The following is a 17,142-nucleotide window of genomic DNA, read 5'->3' as shown; positions in this document are numbered from 1 at the left end:
AGCGTGGATATGCTGACCAGTTAAGGTGGTCGTCCCCCACCAGCCCAGGGACCCACCCTCTCCTTGCAGGTGAAAAGTAGCTCTTCAGGATCACAGAAAGGCATCCTCAGGGGAGAAAGGCACAGAGGGAATGGATTTTACGGATTTATTTTTAAAAAACAAAAAAGGTTAAAAAAGTCCTTCATTTCCAACCCTGCCTGGGGGTGTGAGTGGGGAATAGCACGAACTGAGAAGGGCACCCACCCTCCCCTGGGGAGAGTCCAACTCTTCCCCGGAAGCCTGCAGCGTGCAGGGCAGGTCAGAGGCTGGCCCTCGCCCTTCCTGCCCCACCTCCTCCATGGGCAGCTCACACTGCTGCCAGCAAGTTCCAGAGGCAAAGAAGTGTGGGAGCCGAGGCTGAAGGCTGCCTTCTTCACCTCAGCGGTCACTCCAGCTCTTCCGCCCTTGGATGTTCTCTGGGCCCCACCCCTGGGCTCTCAGGGTGGGTGGACAGGGAAGACCAGGAGGCGCAGCTTGGCCCAGCCCCCTGGCAGCTTCCTTAATGCCGTCTGTGACACAGCAGGGCAGTCGGGGCGGGGGGCGTCACAGTGCAGGAAAGGGCTGCAGAGACACCACGACAATCCGGAAAGGAAAATCTCCTGCTAAGCTGCATGGCTTTCTGATCCTGCCTCTGCACCGAGGCAGCCCTTTTTCCTGTTCCCCATCCCGAGGCTGAGCGGAGTCCAGGACAAAGCACTAAGTGGCTGTTTGCTACAAAACACCTGGAGATGCCGGGGCGGGGGGGGGGGGGGGGGGCTCTCGGCCCGTCAGTCAGTCCAGGCTCCCACACAGTCACACAGTCACACACACAGCGTTAAGGCGTCTGTACCAGCAGGTGTGGCCAAACCGGGCCCAGCTTCTCTCCCTCCACCTGCAAGGATGAGGGGGGAGAACCCTTCTGGTGGCTTCAGTAACAGGCTGAAGTGGGAGAAGCTGGCAAACGGAAGAGCGAGCTGGGCCCCGAGAAAGAAGAGGAGGAAGGCAGGTGAGGGCTTCCGAGGCCTCTCTCCAGGCCCGATGGCTGCCCTGGGAAGTGACCCAACTCAGGTTGGGAGCCCTGACCACATACCCCCTGGAAAATGGGGGACAGAAAGAGGGAAGAGAAGCGGGGCTAGAGTCGTGGGACTTTGGAGGAAGCCAGTGCTATCAATATTTACAAGCATAAAGCCCCATCTTCTGTGCCACCTACCTCTCTGCCCCTCCCACAGAAAGAAAGGCCCCTGAGAGCCACCAAGGAGGTCCCGAGACCTCCTCCCCAGCCACGCCCCACAGCGGGGGCCCTTCCCTTGACCGGCCCTGCTCTGGGCCCCCAGGAGTGTCCGCCGGCTCTGCTCAGTCGGGAGGAGGAGCCCGGGCGCCCGGCCAGCCCTAGGAGTCCTTGAGCATGCTGATGCGTGCGTAGATCTTGAGGGCGGGCCCCAACTTGATGTTCATGGCACTCATCAGGTGGTCCTCCTTGAGCAGCAGCAGAGCTTGCCCGTCAATCTCCTGGGCACGGAACTCCTCTGCGATTTCCTGGCAGCCTGAGGGGATGTGACCAAAGACAGTGTCAACCAGGGCTACAAGCGGTCAGTGCCCTTCAGAAGCCCCGTTTCACTTGACCCTCAAGACCAGCCCTTGAGGGAGCTGAAGCTGTTCTCACTTCACAGCTTGAGAGGCTGAGTGGCTTACCCAGGGCAGCCAGACGCCACCATGGCCTCCTTGTTTACACGTGTCCTTGTTCACCCACCACCCTCTCCATGGTCAGGGCTACCCCGGGGAAGTGGCAGCATGGGATTCCCGAGGCTGGATCATAAAGGGCACAGCACTTCATCTTAGTCTTTTGGATGACCTCCTTTGGAGTGAGTCAGCCACTATGTCACAAGGGCACTCAAGCAGCACTCTGCAGAGGCCCACTTGGAGAGGGACTGAGGCCTTCTGCCCAGCGTCAGACCCCTGCTGCCCTGGGATTGTGGCTGGAAGGGGGTTCCTCCAGCTCCAGGCCTGTAGATACCTGTACCCCTGTTGCCATCATGATGGGGCCCCTTTAAGATGCCCCAAGATGCCACTCCCCAGAACTCTTGAGATGTTGACTACTGTAGGCCACTAGGCTTGGGATAACGTTTCCCAGCAATGAATAACTAATGCAGATTTTGGTACCTGGAAGAGTGGGTGTTGCCATCACCACTCCTTAACAGTGCGAGTGTGGCCTGGGATGCAGTTGTGGGAGTGGGGGTGACTTTGAGAAGAATATCTAAGGTTCCCAGGCTCGCAGATGGGAACCTTTGAGGAGATGGCCTTTGAGGAGACTGCTGGGGAGGCTTAAAGCAAAGTGAGGAAATGGTGGAAACTAGAAGAGGGATCCTTGGTATGAAATGGAAAACTTAGCCACACTGTTGCTGGCGGTGACCTGGTGAGTGTGAGACTCCCACTGAACCAGTTCTCCGGCTCAGGGGACCCCAGGCAGAACCTGCAGGTGCCATCTGGCTTCCCAGCGCTGCCGTGGGAAATGCGAGGGGAAAAACTGGGAAACAGGAAAGAGCCTGGATTTGCTGCTTCTGAAAATCCTCAGCCTCTCCGGATGGCAAATGACGCTAAAATTAAGAAATGGTTTCTAGTGCTTGTTTCAGCAGCACATAAACTGAAAAAATAAAAATAAAAAAAAAAGGTTTCCAGGCAAAGACCAAATCCAGGACACAGTCAAAAAAACACAATCTAAAGATGAGACAGCAGGGGTGTCTTAAATCATCTGTTAAGACTGCAGAGAGCTCTACGGTGCGGCCTCAGAGAACTGCTGGATCAAATGCTCTCTCAGGATTTTCCGGGCGTGACTCACAGAGCCTCTCCATTCAACAGTCTGGCTCCTCACACTGTTAAGGCCACAGTCCCTCAGCTTCAGATGAAGCCTAATATGGAGTAGGGCTTGTCTTGCAGACACTTTTGGATAAGATTGATTTAAAAAGCCCACAAAGAGTGAGAGACTCGTCTGGCAGAAACACTGCTCACTTGGACCACAAGGGTCAGAGGTGACAGGAAATAAAGGCAGCAGGAAGCAGGCTGAGAAAACAACTCCACCAGCCACCTCCTTCCACGGGAGAGGAAGGATGAGTCAGGGTGGAGCCCAGAGGAGGAGAACCACTCCAAGCTTGGAGTCCTCATCAAGGAAATGCCCACACACGCCTGGTGTGGACTGGTGACGCCTGCGGCCTCCTGTGTGCTCCCTTCTTCAACAGGCACATCTACCGTGATGACCCTGTGCCCGTCCCACCATCTCCTAGGCTGGTGGAGGGAAAACGACGACCCTGTTCATTCTCAGGTGTGAAGACTGAGGGGAACTCTCCTTGAGGAGCTGGACCCAGCGAATTTTATCTGGGCCTGGACCTGAGTCAGATGCTGGGATCTTAAGACCTTGAACCACTGCTGTGATGGGATGAGACCCGTGGGGCCTTGGGTGGGGGTGGGGGTGTTCTGCGTGAGGGAGGAACTTGAATCACTGGGGTGAACTATGCTAACTGGCCTCCAAGTAGCTCCCTCCAATAACCCCTTCATGCCTTCATGAAGCCTTCACAATGAATGGGGTTGACCTGTGTGGTCAATAAGATACTGCTGAAGTGACAATATGTGATTTCTGAGGCTAGATCATAAAGGGCACAGCAGGTGGCTTCCACCTTGTGCTCTTAGATCTCCTCCTGAGGGGTCAACTGGCTGCCACGTCACGAGAATACTAGAGCAGCAGTGTTCTGAAGAGACCCGCGTGGATGGTGACCGAGGCCTCATGCCAATGGCCATCCCCTCCCTGAGAATCACATGAGTGAGGCACAACTCACTGAGGATGGAGCCAACAGCCTCAGTTGAGCCTTCCGATGGCCTCAGCCTTGGCTGACACCGCAGCCACCTAGGAATGCCGGTGGCAGAACTGCCCACCCCAACCACCTGTGTGCTGACAGACGGTGGGGCTGCAGCGATAGATAACTAACACACTGGGTTAAGCGGCAGAACCAAGATCTGAGCCCAGTTCTGTTTAAGTCCGAAGCCCGCTCTCAGCCACCATAGCCCACTTCAGTCTCTGAATGACCCGGTTTATGGCTGCCATCACTACCTGGCCTGGCCAGTGGCTGGGGGAGACTGGCAGGAGAAACTGTGAAAAAGCTTTGGGGCCTCAAAAAGCACAGCCGTGCAGATGCGAGCTCTGTCTTCCGAGCTTCATTTCTAGATCCTCGCCCTGAGACCCTGCATGCCCAGGGTCACGGGCAGCCTGTGGCTCCCTCACGTGCTTCTGCGTCTCTGCGCCTCTGCCCAGGCTGCTCCCTGATGCAACCTCTCCATCAGGCACAGGCCTGTGTGTCCACTGCCACTTGGCGTCCACATTCGGTGTTTTGACGTTCTCCTTGACAGTTTTCCTTCACTCCCACCTGATGCCCCTCCCAACTTGCCCTGGAGACACACAGGCCCCTCGCAGAGCCCACAGATATGTTGGCGTCTGGCCACAGGACACCAGTCAGGGCTCTGTGCTAGAAGGTAAGCTCTCACCGGCAGGAATCTCCTCACGCTTATCTACCCCGTTCCTGAACCTGCGTCTCTCACTGAACCGCCTGGTCTCTCCTGGGGGTAGTAGGTGAGGTCTCTCACGCCCTCCCATTCTTTGCTACTCCAGGCAGGCATGGAACTCCCAGGGCCTTACCTGGCAGAGAGCGGATGAACTCGTAGACATCGTCCACGTTCCACTTGGTGGGCTCACTTGGCAGGAAGTGGTGTCCCATGCCCACCAGGTCCCGCATGTGCACGTCAGGGAGCTCCAGGTCCCGCGGGCCTTGTCGCCGGCGGGAGGTGGACGAGCTGGCTGAGATGGGGGACAAGGGTTCCTCGTAGCTTGAGTTATCTGAGCAACGGCTGGAGTCTTCCTGGCTGTGTGTTAGCTGCAGGGCAGCGGTAACTGAAAGGGGTACGGTGCCTGTTGGCTGGAAGCAGAGAAAGTTTTCCTCAGGATGGGGGAGTAAACCACCTCTATAAGAGTGCTGGGCAAAAGCAGGTATAGTCTCCCCGTTCTATCTGGAGGCTGCTGCGTACCTTTGAATTCCAGATCAAAAAGGGTCTTTGGCAACATCCTCTCTCTGATCCTAAGCAGACTGAGTCCTAGTACTGGTGCACGCACCACCCTGCACTGCAATCATCTCATTATAGGTCTATTCTTTCTCGTAGATGTGGGTTTTTTAACCAGGGCTCTATGAGTTTTGGGGAATGGTCTGTGTACCACCTGAAAGAACATGTAGATTTTCTTGTGTGTGTCCATTTTTGACTATAGCTTTCATCAGATTCTTAAAGAGGTTTAAGACCAAAACAATAACAATAAACAGCAAAACATATGGTCTAAAGCATCACACTAGGCTGTGAGTTCTTGCAGCACAATTCAGAGCTTTAGTGCCTAACAGTTGCTGGCACATAGCTGGTGCTGAAACATACTTAATGAACAGAACATCCCGTTTTTTATAGAGACCTTCAAGGATTCAGTGCTCTGATGCACAGAGAAGCAAAAAGGTGGGGAGATGAAAGCTGTTAGCTTCTTCTCCCCTGGCCCTTCAGGTAAGGCAGGCGTAGCTACCTGGGACAGCCTATGTCTTCATGCGCAGCCCCAGAAGTCAAGGATGGAGGCAGACTGGGAGAACGGGGTGAGCAGAGCCAAGATCACGGAAGAGGGACCCTGGGTCCCTCTTGAGCATGCTGCTGCTGCTAAGTTGCTTCAGTCATGTCCGACTCTGTGTGACCCCATAAACGGAAGCCCACCAGGCTCCCCCGTCCCTGGGATTCTTCAGGCAAGAACACTGGAGTGGGTTGCCATATCCTTCTCCAGTGCATGGAAGTGAAAAGCGAAAGTGAAGTCGCTCAGTCGTGTCCAACTCTTAGCGACCCTGTGGACTACAGCCTACCAGGCTCCTCTGTCCATGGGATTTTCCAGGCAAGAGTACTGGAGTGGGGTGCCATTGCCTTCTCCACTCTTGAGCATCCACGGGTCTAAATGAGAGCTCTCTGAAGGGACGTGGGGAAGGCTTGACTTGACACATCAGGAGAAATGAGAATATGATGGAGCACTGACAGGCACAGCAGAAAGGACGGTGGGCACCCAGGGTTGTGCTAGAAAGGAAAGTCGGTGGAGACTTGAGAGGATGAGCTCTAGGCTCCTCTGGCCTCTCACCTGCTTCTTGGTATCCTTGGTAAGTGTCGGCAGACTGGCTTTGCTGGCCCGACGGCGGTTGTGGGTCGTGGCTCCCGCCTTCTGCAGCTTGCTCCGGTCTGAGTGGAAAAGCCCCACTCGTTTGGTGCACCCCACGTTGTACCTGCCAGAGTCAGGGGAACAAGGGAGGTCAGGGCAGTTGCAGGGTGCCCATGGGCCCCAGGAGGAGTAAGAGGAGCCAAGGGGAAAAATATGAGTCTGTCTGCTCATTCCAATCCTAAGTCCATCACTCAGGACTGGCTGTGTGAATCTGGGCAAGTCACTCAGCCCCTGAGCCTCTGTTTTCCCATCTGGAGTTGGGGATGACACCACTCACTTTCTGTAACTGGTCTGGCAGTTACACAAGCTTGTGCTTGACACAACTGCCTGGGTCACGGAAAGAACTCAGGGCTGCCCTATTCTACTCCACACGTTACCTGTGCCAAGAAGCTAGTGTCCCCTGTTCTGATGGGGGACAGCTTGGCAAAGCATCACAAAGGTGCCGGGAGGATCTCCAGCATAGCCCGAAGGGAAGGAGGGCTGGGGACAACCCTACTCTAATTGGTCCGCAGGGCCCCTCTGCCTGGGGGCCTAGAGTCCCTTCTTTTGGGAGCTCAGGCCCCTTCCACCTTGGCAAAAAGACCACACAGCACTTCAGAGTCAGACATCTAGATCCCCAGCTCCAAGACTTTAGGCACAGGTACTTCTTGTGCCTCAGTTTCCTATCATGTATAAAGGGCCTGACAGCAATACCTGTCTCACAGGGTTACTCTGAAGACGAGATGGCACCATGTGTATCAATGCTCAGCACAGAGACCTGCTCATGGCAGGCCCTCAATAAACACTGATGTCTACTGTGACCATCTGTCTTCTGAGTTGGGAGAGAGCTCACAAAGGAGATGTAGTCAGCACAGTGGCTCAGGGTAACGTTTCCAGTGGGGGCTTAGGTAAACCCTACGGAGATGGGAGCTGCCAAAGCCAGGTGCCAGGGGTGCCCAGGAGGGCCAGACAAGCTAAATGCCTCTTCCTTCCCATGTGGGCTTGATGCTGCTTGCCTGGACCTGCTCATGGAGTTTTCGGGTGAACAAGTGACAGGACAATGCTTCCAGGCAGGAGCTGGGCACCAAGGTGCAACCCTGAGAGGAGGGGAGGGGCTGGGCACAGCAGCGGAGTGAGGGCGCTTACCTTTTTGCACAAGCCATGGAACAGAAGCGCTTGGAACGCTTGAACTTGTAGGCGAAGTCCACCCGGCCACAGAGCTCACACTTGAGTTTGAGGGGAGTACCCTCCTCTTTGGATTCTGAAAGCATGAAAGTTGGTAAGTGCCGACAGTGAGTGGTCCCCATAGGACTGTCCACAGCCTGCCCTGAGGCCTCTCACACTCTGCCCAGCCTATTCCTCATGCCCACAGCCGTGCCCTGCAGCAGCTGCCTGGACAGTGCCAACCCACTTTTGCCGCTGTTTTATGACTTCGTACCCTGGACACCTGACAGTTTCTTCTTTTAGGGGCTAGGAGACAAAACATGGTGGGGAGGAGCTAGCGCCCCCTCTTTACGACCCTAGAAGAAAGCAGGCAACCGTCTAGAGGGAAAGTGCTAATGCTGTCCCCGCTGGCTTGCAATCACTCTACCCTTCCTGGGGGGTGTCCAGCTGGCTGCCAGCCTGGGTATCAGAGCCCAGGAGACGGCAGCCACGCAGGCACCCCATCCACCTCCATTTAGCCGGGGGCTCCTGTGGCAGGTGCAGCCCTCACTGGCTCCACTGTGCCTCTGCGCTGGGCCCTCTCCTGAGTGCAGGCCCCTGAAGCAGTGGAGGAAGGCCACAACTTGCCTGGGGCCATGCCGGCTGGCCTACAGCTCAGCAGTAACTCCCGGGGATCCCGGGGCTGGAGAAGAGGAAGACACACGTTTCCCCGGGGAAAGGGGCTCCTATCTGCTTTCGAGGGACAGGGCTGAGTGGGGACTGGGGGAAACGTTTGGTCGACCACCATGTTCACACAATTTCTGGCCCCGAGACCCTCCGTGGACACCAGGAAAGGACCCTCCGGCCTTGCTGATGCCCCGCTCCGCCCCGCCTGAAGGCCCAGCACCCACGGTCTGGTACACTACCTTGCAGATAGGGCTCCTCCATCTCTGAGTCAGTGGTGGTGGTATGGTCCTGCTGCGGAAGTTTCTCAGGCAAGAACCCCTGTGCATACTTCTTCTTGAGATTCCCCACCAGCAGGGACGAGCGTCCCACCTAGAGGACAAGGCGACAGGAGGCCGTGAGGGTCAGGTGGGCAGGCTCGCTTGCTCTCAGCCTCATCACAATCACATATATAAAGCACCCAGGCGCAGAGGCCAGCCCCCCTACCATCATCCAGGCACACCCTGCTCAAGGCCTGTTTTGCTGTTTAGCTCATGAGGCAAGATGCCACTGGCCACCAAAGGACGGGGATGAAAATGGCTTCAGCCCAGGACTGATGGATGGTTTAGAGGGTCAGAATATCTCCTCTTCCCAGCTGTCTAAGGCGCACAGGTGGAGACACAGGTCAGGTTCCGGCATCGCTGGAACCAGGGCCAGGCCCCAGCCCTCACATATCTTGGGTCAGGAACACGGCTGAGGCTGCATGTGAGTGTATGGGTGATACAAGAGTCCCACCACCATTCCTGGATCCCTTACTGCTCTTTCCCTTACCACTGCCCTACCCGAGTCAAGAGGGACAGGCAGCCACAGAGAAGAGGAACATGGGGACGTGGGGCCACACTGAAAGGCCAATCCTGGACGGCTCATTCACGCTGTGGTTTACTCCCTTCGTTGCCTTTTGTTCAGGCAGCCTGGTGGCCAGACCTCTAGCGGGGAGAGTGGGCTGCTACCCCGTCTACAGCTACACGGTCAGGTCAGCTAGGTTCTGGTGTTTCTCCAGGAGGCCAAAGGGAGGACTGAGTCTAACGAGGGAGGGGATGTAAAGGGCTAAAGTTCCTTGTAGCTAAGGGGCCACAGGCCTTGACGGACCTCCAGAGGGAAAGCAGATGAGAACCAGCCTGGGCATTTTTGTCTTCTGGCATTTCAGAAGGGCAGTCCACCCATCTCAGTTAATCAAGCTCAGAGGCTTTGAATGACTGTTAAAACCACTCATGGATCCAAAGAAAGCTCAAAAGACAGATGGCATCCCATGAAGATGCTGTGTCTCTACCAGTTAATTTTATCATGAGAGAGGCTGGAGTGCACTTGGCTCTGGGCCCCTCTCACCTATGGAGCAGGCAACCTGTCCCACCAAATGACACCTGCACTATCTGGGCTGGGTACTGTGTTTAATGAGCTATTTTCCTGCTTCTTCTGTATTTCTGTGTGATATAATGCTTAACTTGAGACACTTGATGAAATGCCCCTTCTGAAGTGCCCCTTACTCTCACTCACTCCTCTTTCAAGGTTCTGTCCCCAGAAAAGAAGTTTCAGGCTGGAACTCTGTTCACTTGTCTTCCACTCAGATAGATCTTGAGGATTCTCTTCTATACAGGTTCCGTTTGCTCTCTAACTGGCTCAAGTGTTGCCATTTGGGAGTTGTGGCATTCAAACCTGAACGAGGTCTCATTTCCCAAAGTCCATCATCCTGTACCCAACACCCCGGTGTGAACTCCCTTCTAACCAAGGGGTTCCCACTTCACCAGGTGGGGACACAGCTGAGTCTGTGTGGAAACTTCTAACTGAAGGGGTCATGCCAATTATTCTTAATTACTGAACCCTTCTGGATCTTAGGAAGACACTCAATCCTACAAAGAAAATGACATTCCTTTGGGGGGAAATGAGCAAGGAAAGAGCAAATTTTTTTTTCACATTTTTAGAAATTTTACATGGAAATGTAAAAATATTCTAATACACATCCAAAGTATACTTATTTAAAAAAAAATAAAAAAAGAGGGGAAAAGAAGTAGTCCGTACCGGGAAAGGCTCCGCCCCCTCCTGGATCACAAACCCTTCGATAACATGCGTCAGGATTTGGGGTTTCACAATGGCCTGTGGTGGTTTATTCTCACCATTCTGGGGGGCAGTGCCGGTGATGCTGGAGGCAGAGTTTCCGTTCCCTGAGGTCATGCCGGGGCTGCTGAGGTCGGTCAGTGCATGAACAATGCCCTGCCCTGTCTCTGTGCAAGGAAAGCAGGAGAACACAAGCAGATGAGGTCAGAGCCAGGTTGAGGCCAGCAGAAGGAGAGCAGGGACTCCACCTCGCCCAATAATGCACACCGGGCAGTCCCCTCCCTCAGTGACCCATCCAAAGTGGTACGGTTTCCGTGGACACACACCACAGGAGTCTAGTCCATCCTACAACAATGAGGCTAAACCACCAGACATGTTTCTCATTCTTATCCTGCACTAAGAATAGTTCGACTAGGTTAAACAGACAAGGATTCTGCCTTTTGGAGGAGTGAAGACCTTGGTCAATATTGATCTGGACAAACAAGTTAACGTTCAGCTCAAGGGAGAAAAGTGTATTCAAGGTACCATCTAAAACCAGGATGAAAAAAGCTGAACTAGGTAGAGGGCTTGGGGCTTGATGGGTTTGGGGAAAGACAGATTAAAGGAACCTTCTATGAGGTTCCTCGGGCAAGGGTCCAATTTTAAGCATGCTATGAAATGTCAAAGTACTGAACCCCAAGTAAACATTTTAATATAGCTCTGCCTATGCGAAGACTGGCAGTTTGGGATCACTGCATTAAGATATGTGTGTCTTCTGTGCCTCCGCCAAGGAAGCCACCAGGCAGAGATGAGGTTATCTACGCTGTTTCTGCAGGTCCTGTGCTTCGAATCAAGCCTCTTATCCAGTTCTCAGCTTCATACTCAATCTGATCCTTGGCCAGCCACAGCGTCCTTCCCTCCAGGGACAGTGTTGCCTAAGTTCTCCCCATAGGCCTGCCAGCCTTCCTCTGAAAGGCCTGACAGAGAGCTCCAAAGAGCGTGAGGGGAGCCTCCATGGAACCGCATGAGGGACCTCCTCGTCTCCACTTCAAACAGTACCTCTCATGAGCTGCTTCAATGTGTGAGAAACAACTTTTATCTCCTCACTTTTGTAACTCTCTTCCCACCCCTTCCCAGGGCCATTCTCTACCACCACCAACTGTGTGAGCTGAGGCTGCTTTTAAACTGGAACTTCCTAAAAAAGAAAAAAAGAGAAAGAAAGAAAAAAAGAAAGAAAAAGCCATTTCTTTATTGCAACAAGCCTACTGCCAGTAAGCATAACTCAGTGTGTATATGTGTACACACTTTGGAAAATGATTTCAGTATAATTATTAAAGCAATTTTTGCACAAAATTCATAGGAAGATGCTCTTATTTCATGTTAAAGATCCAAAATCCCACCACAAAAGAGGAATTTACAATGCCTAATTATATAGGATGGAGAAATCAAAGTAAACTCATTTTAGGAAAGGTTTATAACTGGCTTTCTTACTAGTAGTCCTAGCGTACAATAAACCGGGATAAATCTTTTTTGTTAAAAAAAAGTTAACCATGACATACATCTTCGGTACTCAGACTTCTATAATTCAACTGTAATGAACTTCAGAGCTGAGCAGGAGTTACCTGAGAGATGTGATTAATGAGATTTTAAAATAATTCTTTGGAGACACAGTCATACCAGCAAGTTAAGAAAAATTCCTTTCAATGTTTATAGTCTCCTTTGAAAAAAAATTTTTGGACAGTTTTGACTTTTCTATAGGGATGGAAATTTTCTACTTTGGAATCAGTGTTTCTAAATTGTAAAGGTGTTTGGGAAGTGAAAAAAAAATCTTTCCTTAACAATCCAAGTTGGGGGATTGAGGAGAACTGAGTTAACTCTAGGAGGACTGAGTTAACTATGCAAGCAATTAAGTTTCTTTGCTTTAAAATTTTAAATACGTGAAAAAACTAATCTGTATTTTTAAAAATGAGTAAATGTTAAGACAGAAAGCTTAGTATTTAAATTAAAATCCTATTTTTAAATGACAATTATTTCCTTCTAATTAGAGCCTAGATAAATATTCCCTAGGTTCAAGCCCTTACCAATGCTTGACCTTTCTCTGTAACAGCCCCACTTAGTGATTTTCTGGCATTTGCTTGAACACCTCTAGTGACAAAGGAACTCACTGCCTCTGAAGTAGTTTGTCCCCAACTTGGACAGTTCAAGAAGTTCTTCCTTACAATGAGCCAAAAATCCATCTGTTAATTTCTGCCTACTTATCCTGGTCTATGCCTTAGGACGACACAGAACAAGGCTAGCTGTACGTGCACAATGGGTACACACACAGCCTTAGACTTGGCGGAGACTCGTCTCTATCACTTAAGGATTAGCGGCATGTCCTTTTCTGTCTCTGAGCCTCAGTTTCTCCAGCTGGAAAATACAGACGATAAGACGACACTCTATCGCCCTGCTATGAGAGCTAAGTGAGATGATGAACAGCAGTGCGGTGTGAGCACACTGGGAAACACTCAAGAAACGCCCTTGGTGTCATGAAGGATGGCACTCGACCCCAGCACATATTTTCTCCTCCAGGCCACACTCCCTCTGCTCCTTCAACTACTTACCTAAAAGGCTGCAAGTTCATCACCCTCTGTCATCTTTGTCAGCATCTTTTAAGGTCAGATAGTCAACCCTAACGTATCATATGAAGTATTGATCTAAGAGATCCAGTTTGTAAGAATTTTGTTTTGGAGAGCACGGATGAGCAACGAGTGGCTCCCTTGTTCTAGTTCACAGCACTTCTGGGGCTTCCCTGGTGGCTCAGATGTAAAGCGTCTGCCTGCAATGCAGGAGACCTGGGTTCAATCCCTAGGTCAGGAAGATCCCCTGGAGAAGGAAGTGGCAACTCACTCCAGTATTCTTGCCTGGGAAATCCCATGGATGGAGGAGCCAGGTGGGCAAAGAGTTGGACACGACTGAGCAACTTCACTTCACAGCACTTCTATGGAACTGATCCATTTTCCTCTACATTCTGGGATCATGCCCTTCTGCCTCTTTTCACTGATATTTATCACCAAATGGGTGCTGATACCTTATCTCCCTGAGATTTCTCCAACCTTGCTGGACTCTTCTTCTTGGCCCCTCTACCCTACTGATTAATGTACACTGCAAAGAGGTGGTGGCTCCTGAGGGCAGATTCTTTCCTCATGCCAAATACAGTAGCCAACAGAGACATTCACCAGCCCAGGGGCTACAGGGCCAATGCTTAACTCTGGGAGGAAAAAGACCTGTTTTGAATTTAAGTTCTAAAAAAAAGGGATCTTATTAAGCAAGAGAACAAACCAGTAAGACCTTTCACTACATCCTTAGAACGATCACTCTCCGTTATAACTTTGCCTGGTTGCAGGACAGACAGAGTCCCAGGGCTGGGCAGGAGAGTGCTTTACAACTTGTACAGAGGTTTGCAACGATTCTGTTTTGCAGTCATCTTGCAGGCAAACCTTCATCATCTGCTCTAGTAACGAAGGAGTTTGGGCTATTTCTAGGATGACCATACACGATCTCAGCCCCCGCCAAGCTCAGCACACTGAGATTAATTTAATCTGCTTCCCGCTCTCCCAGACTGCTCTGCGGCCTGCTTAAGGGAAAGCAGCTTAAACGTGCAACAACCTGCCCTGCTGGCCCCGAGGCCAGAAGAGAGAGACAAAGAAGTCCTCTATCTTTGGACTTCCTCCTTACTCAGTTCCCTTGACCGGTCCCGAGGCTGTAAGTGCTGCTGGGATTCCCACAGGTCTCAAATGCCTCTATACAGAGTGAGGTACCTGGATCTGCAAGGCAGAGGCCAGGACACCCTGAGAAGGAGAAGCTGCAGGAAGGAAATAAAACCAAGCTCCAGTGGGGGTGGGGAACGGAGAGGTAGAATCTAGCATTTGATTGAAGCTGACCACAAAGGGCCAAGTATTCCAATGAGAATGAACAAAGCAATGTGTTCTGGGGGCGTCGTTACATAACACAGGCCTCAACCTGTAGGCTGCGTCTCAATCTGCTCTCAGGCTCTGGCAGAAACAGTCCTTATAGGAACTGGATTAAAACAGGAAGGGTGAATCCCCCCCCACCCCTCCCTGGGCCTCATTTGTGAAATTATCTGCTCAGGGCCAGTCTTCTCTGCTAGGCAAAGCAGGGGCCCTATTTAGGCAGGGCTGTCCCGGTCTTGTCTGTATCTTCATGGCTAACCCAGTGACCAACACATTTAATAGGTGCTGAACCACAGCGTGTGGAAACTGCGGTCTCCATCTTCACGGCTGACCACAGTACCGTTCTCCCTAGTCTTCCAACAGCAACCACCAGTTGAGATTGGCAAGTTACTTTCTGAGGCGGTAATGACTGAGACAGAGAAGCTGGGCTGGTGCCTGCCTACAAGAATGGCATTTCTGGCTACCTGGCTCTGAAGAAGAATAAGAGCTACTTCTCAGCCCATTTCTTCTTGTTAGAGTGGGGATCTCCTCAGTGGATGGGAAATTTAGCATTAAATCAGCTCCAAAGACTGCAGCTCTGGGTTCCCTGACCCACTCTGAAACACTGATGCTGGCTCCAGGCATTTGGAAAGGCATGATGACCTCCAGAAGCAGAGGCCAGAGGCGCCTAAAGAAACAGCCTTGCCCCCAGGGCCAGGAGGTAGGTGTCCAGAGAGGCTGAGCTCTCCTGCCCCCGAAGATAGAGGTCGAGCTGGCCCTAGCTCGGTTCCATCTGGGCCACTTTGGAACCAGCTATGGTGCTCTTTTGGAGAAGGGAATGGCACCCCATTATAGTACTCTTGCCTGGAAAATCCCATGGACGGAGGAACCTGGTAGGCTGCAGTCCATGAGGTCGCTAAGAGTTGGACGCGACTGAGCGACTTCACTTTGACTTTTCACTTTCATGCATTGGAGAAGGAAACGGCAACCCACTCCAGTGTTCTTGCCTGGAGAATCCCAGGGACGGGGGAGCCTGGTGGGCTGCCGTCTACGGGGTCGCACAGAGTCAGACATGACTGAAGCAACTTAGCAGCAGCAGCAGCAGCAGATGGTGCTCTTTATAAGCACAGATGTGGCAAAAATCATCAGTTATGCTAAAATACGGTTCAGTACTAACATTTATTGTGGGTGTTTCAGATGACCTGACCAAGTCTTTCTATTTGTCCCGAAAATAAGCAGCCTTGAAGACCTGACTTCAGGGAAGATGAAAAGCAAGCAGGGCCTCTCCCTGTACCCCTCAGCTTGGCCAGTGGCCATTTCCACTTTCTACAGACATGAGGAGAAAGAAGTATTTTAATTTCCAAGACTTCTAACTACCCGTGCCTGGCAGCAACACGAGTAAGACAAAGCTAATGAAGTTAATAGAGGATTCAAGGAGGCAGAGGAGGTGTAACACGGATCGTTTCCTGCGGCAAATTCCTCTCGACAAATGGCAAAACAAGGTCGCTTACACAACACAGAGCGTTCTCTCCAGGCCGCTGGCTGTGAAGTCCTGCTCACTGGGCCTCAGCTTGGCAGGCCAGTCCCATGGGCAGGAGGGGTGACAGCAGGGCTCCTCGACAACTGCCTGCTCTACGGAGATCCTGAGCGGAGCGCCTGCAAAGGGACACCCAGGGAAGCCACATCCCAGGCGGAGAGCAGCTGATGCAGACCAGGCACACCTGGCGCTAACATGGGGCGGCGAGCTGAGGGCCCAGTGAGCCCTCAGCAAAGGCTGTGGCCACCCTCTACAATCTCATTATAGCTGGGCCCCTAAAGACATTAGTGCCGCCCAGCAAGTGAGGGAGGTACAAAACCTCGTTAAGTACCAATCTGCTGGTGGGGAGAGAGGGGGGAGGGGGGAGAGAGAGGGAAAGAGGAATCGTGGCTCCATCCTGGGACCCTGACAGAGTAGTCAACTAAAGAGACTCATGTGGTTAACAACCTGCTTTAAAATGCAAATACGCACTTGCAGTCATTCACACCTGGCTGTGAATCATCTAGAGAGGCAGAGTGCTTTCCTCCCCATTTAGGGACAGAAGGTCTGGGGTGAGGCATGAAGAAGAGTGGATATTTTGGATCAGGGGCACTAGTCCTCTGTGGACTGGGGTTAGGAGGGTCCTGGGTCTAACATCTTAATTTTCCAGAGGAGGAAAAGGGTGCGTAATTAAGTCTACGTTTCAGAATGAAGGCAAGAGTGTGTGCCACCTAAATGAAGAGACTACGTTCTAAAATGGGCTTTCCCTGGTGGCTCAGGGGCAAAGAAAACCACCTGCCAATGCAAGAGACCCGGTTTGAACCCTGGGTTGGGAAGATCCCCTGGAGAAAATGGCATCCTGCTTCAGTATTCTTGCCTAGGAAATCCCATGGACAGAGGAGCCTGGTGGGCTGCAGTCCTTGGGGTTGCAAAAAGTCAGATGTGATTTAGCAAATAAACACCACCACCCACTAAACCATGCATAAAAGGAGCTCTTAGAGGTGGGAAAATTGTACTTTGCTTCCCACCCTGGGTTCCCCTGAGAACCCAGAGGGTAGGAGGCACCAAGGCCAAATGTTTGTAGCTTGTGCAATTCTGCTAAGGACCGAGATGTCAGACACACAAAAGGCTGTAGCCTTTCCTCACAGGTGCTGTCACCATCCTGCCCTCAGAGCACCTTTGCTCTTGGGAGCCTCTCCTGAGAAGGGAAGAAAGGACTGTCACAGGAAGATACTTTTGGCCCGCTCTGCTGACTTGTGTCTGCGGAGAGCTGGCTGGCACAATGCCAGGGAAGCTGGGCCAGGTGGCCTCAGACAGGCCTCCGTGTCACTGTGGAGTGACCTTGTTAAGTCTGGGTTAAGAGGATTCGAGAGCAGACGGGCTTCCTGGATCTTAAGCATCAAGTCTGGTAGGAGGGATCCTCCTCCTCCCTTGCGGCCATTACCATACAGCTGACTTTCAGCCTGTCTCTTTGGACACAGGCGGAGCGCACAGCCCTTCTGACTCACCCACAGGCCCCAGCCACAGTGGAC

General features: G+C 52.2%; 1 protein-coding gene across 1 annotated transcript in view; it reads right to left on the bottom strand.

The window, feature by feature from the left end:
- Positions 1–137: 137 nt before the first annotated feature.
- PHC2 (polyhomeotic homolog 2) overlaps positions 138–17,142 on the bottom strand; it is a 48,905-nt gene continuing 31,900 nt past the window's right edge. The window contains exons 9-14 of the mRNA XM_052635628.1: positions 10,148–10,350; positions 8,335–8,464; positions 7,412–7,526; positions 6,209–6,350; positions 4,700–4,976; positions 138–1,562 (exon numbers count right to left, since the gene is read on the bottom strand). Of these exons, the coding sequence (XP_052491588.1) occupies positions 1,408–1,562; positions 4,700–4,976; positions 6,209–6,350; positions 7,412–7,526; positions 8,335–8,464; positions 10,148–10,350 (1,022 nt within the window). The 3' untranslated portion in view covers positions 138–1,407. The remainder of the gene's footprint in view (positions 1,563–4,699; positions 4,977–6,208; positions 6,351–7,411; positions 7,527–8,334; positions 8,465–10,147; positions 10,351–17,142) is intronic.

This window comes from Budorcas taxicolor, chromosome 2 (genome assembly GCF_023091745.1).
Source record: "Budorcas taxicolor isolate Tak-1 chromosome 2, Takin1.1, whole genome shotgun sequence".
Lineage (NCBI taxonomy): Eukaryota > Metazoa > Chordata > Mammalia > Artiodactyla > Bovidae > Budorcas > Budorcas taxicolor.
The sequence above is the reverse complement of the archived record's forward strand: the minus strand, read 5'-3'. Positions and strand labels throughout refer to the sequence as shown.